This window comes from Raphanus sativus, chromosome 4 (assembly GCF_000801105.2).
Source record: "Raphanus sativus cultivar WK10039 chromosome 4, ASM80110v3, whole genome shotgun sequence".
NCBI lineage: Eukaryota > Viridiplantae > Streptophyta > Magnoliopsida > Brassicales > Brassicaceae > Raphanus > Raphanus sativus.
In genome coordinates, this window is record NC_079514.1 from 41,293,706 (window position 1) to 41,296,447 (window position 2,742).

Sequence of the window (2,742 nt, forward strand, 5' to 3'; positions counted from 1 at the left end):
ATATTTATTATATTCAGAAGTTTATATGGCCATGCCTATGAGAGAGGGCTGGTTAGATGGCTGGAAACAAGATGAACATCAAGTTGAAGACATAGGATTTGGTTTTTTATTCAAAACAAAGTTAGATACAAGGCAACAGCAAATGTAAAAACGATTTTTTTGCTTGAATAAATTTTAAAATTCTTTCAAAAAAAATTTATATTTATAATAACTTAATAAGGTAACTGGCGTTTTAGGACCAATTTCTATTGCTAAATATATCAATAATATGATAACATGTATCATATGTGTTTGAATTCAAATGATAACATGTCTTGCATAAATATATCGATAATTTGACGACTATTCTTTTTGTCTAATTAATCTCCGAAACGAATTATCTTTTGCAATTTTTGAACAAACCACATTAACACCCAACATTGTTTGCATGAATCTGGTCAGCAATAAGCTGGATTAATTAATTCGATACGCTAAGGAAACCACGAAAATAGAATTAAATAAAAAAAATTAAATTAATTGAGTTAGTAATAGTTAACATACAGGCTACAACAGCTGACACTTCACCCAACCAATAAACACTATGTATACGTATTGTGCAGTTCCAAAGCCAGCTATCACACAAATTTTGGTACAAGTAGCTTTTTCTAGAATTAATAATACTAATTAATACTATTATATTGCTCGGATTGTAGACTAACAAAAGTAAAAGAAAACATATATGATTATCTGTTATCTAATATATATGATTATCTGTTATCTAAAATACTAAAATCTAAATACTAGTATATTTGATCGATTAATGCAGGGTTTTTAACGTCAACCTTCCTCCCTTGTATTTATTTAATTTTAATTAATCGCCGGCCACAAATCATCGAAATAAATAATATGTATGTGTATGCGTCTGTAGAATGATTGAAATAAATTTTAACCGAAATAGGAGTTGTTCTCACTTTCAATGTCGCCGTATTCTAATGGTCTTGTGGTTGGTTGAGAGAAAACACAAGAAGATGGAGGAGGTGGATGATCAGCCGCCGTAGGTTGGGGTGGAGTTGACGGTGTTTGTGGTTGTGGTGTAATGACGGAGACGCCGCCAGAATTGTGAAATCCGGCGACTTGAGAGTTGGAAGCTACCATCAAAGTTGCGACAGCTTCTCGTTGCTTGTACTTGAGAATCTCGGATCGTACGGCCGTGAGCTCGGCTTGTAAAGCTTGAACTTGGTGTTGTAGAGCTGAGATTGCTCCCATGCATCCGTATACAGGATCTCTTAGCCTCACGTTTGCTTCATACACGAGACTATTCGCGGCGTCTGCTCTCTGGCTTTCTGGTACTTCCTGGTTTGTGTTAAAATTGTTTTACATTATGAGAATATTGCCAAAGAAAAATTATATTTTTGACGGAATCAAAGATTTTTACAAAAAAAAAGGAAAGTGGATTTTAGTGGACATCCCTTGATATTGATCAACAGAGCTACGATCATGAGAATAAACGCGAATCAAATTTAATGAAAACAATAAAAGAGAGAAATTTGATTGAAACGACTACATACTTTAGAGTTTGTATATTGATTAATAATTTACAATTTCCTTATATCCGTCCTTATATAATCTCAAAATATCGGTATTCTTTTATTTTTATATGAAAACTTTTTATCTAGTGAAAAATAGTTTTCTTAATCTTAAAAATATACACCGAGATTTAAATCACTCTACAATCAACAATCACAATATTATTGTAAAACCATATTTCTGTTTAATTTGTATGCTTAGATTATGATTATATGTGTGCTTTAGACATGGTTATTACCATTAGCATTTTGGAGACGTTGCTAGCTCCGAAGACTTTGTGGACAGATGCGAACTTATGAGGCTCATGTGGGGAGAAGTACGGCGAAAAGGGACATTCTTGAGCGCATCTACGGCGCAAAAGCTTGCAAGCTGCACAAGGAGTAATGGTGTTGAGAGTCCCATGAGGACCCGACATTGGTCTTCTGATTCCTGCCATCTGATGAGGCCAAGCATCTGCTTCTCTTTTGATCTTCTTCCCTATCTCTTCAAATCTCTCCCTGAACACAACGAACCGAGGAAGAAGTTTAATTTTCACGAAAATATGATTATAGGATTCGGACTAAAAGGTAGAAAACAACAACATCCACCAATTTTAGGGAATAAATCTTAATAATTGTAAATAGAGATGTTCACTTTTTACCTTTCTCTTGACATTCAGGCATGCTCTCAGAGGATCGAAAGAAAAGAGAGAAAAGTAGACAGAAACAAAAATAGAAGTATTAAAGTCAAGTCTCTTCAGGAGGTGTGAAGGAAGATAACCGAGGAAGGCTTTAAAGGCAAGTAAAATATCAAGTTTAAGATTCGTGATCACGATATATATTCTACGTGTATATATGCGTTAGTAATATATAGCTAGATATATAAGAAAAACTTGAGCTTGTAATAGAACTTTCTGATGGAGATGAAGAGGGTTGGTAGCTCGAGTGTCTCTTTTAAGATGAAAACAACTGAAGATATGTAGAGTTAGTAGAGACTGAAGAGCTATATTTACTGCCTAAGCACGTGAACCTTGAGGGTTTTATTTTTATTTTTGATTTTATAAACCTGATATCACACATAATTATAATCATATGCAATATATTTTTTTTTTGTCGTCCGCCCATCTGTTTAGATCAAAGTGGTGGTCGGTCGGGTGACCCTCCGTAGAGTGTCTCCGTCTGATCAGGTCTGATCTAA

General features: G+C 34.3%; 1 protein-coding gene across 1 annotated transcript; it reads right to left on the reverse strand.

The window, feature by feature from the left end:
* Positions 1-802: 802 nt before the first annotated feature.
* LOC108851024 (LOB domain-containing protein 15) lies at positions 803-2,347 on the reverse strand. The gene is made up of 3 exons (XM_057009662.1): positions 2,207-2,347; positions 1,805-2,063; positions 803-1,332 (listed from the first exon to the last, which is right to left on the reverse strand). Exons 1-3 carry the CDS (start codon positions 2,218-2,220, stop codon positions 925-927), a joined length of 681 nt encoding a protein of 226 aa, XP_056865642.1. The 5' UTR covers positions 2,221-2,347; the 3' UTR covers positions 803-924.
* Between the last annotated feature and the right edge of the window lie 395 nt (positions 2,348-2,742).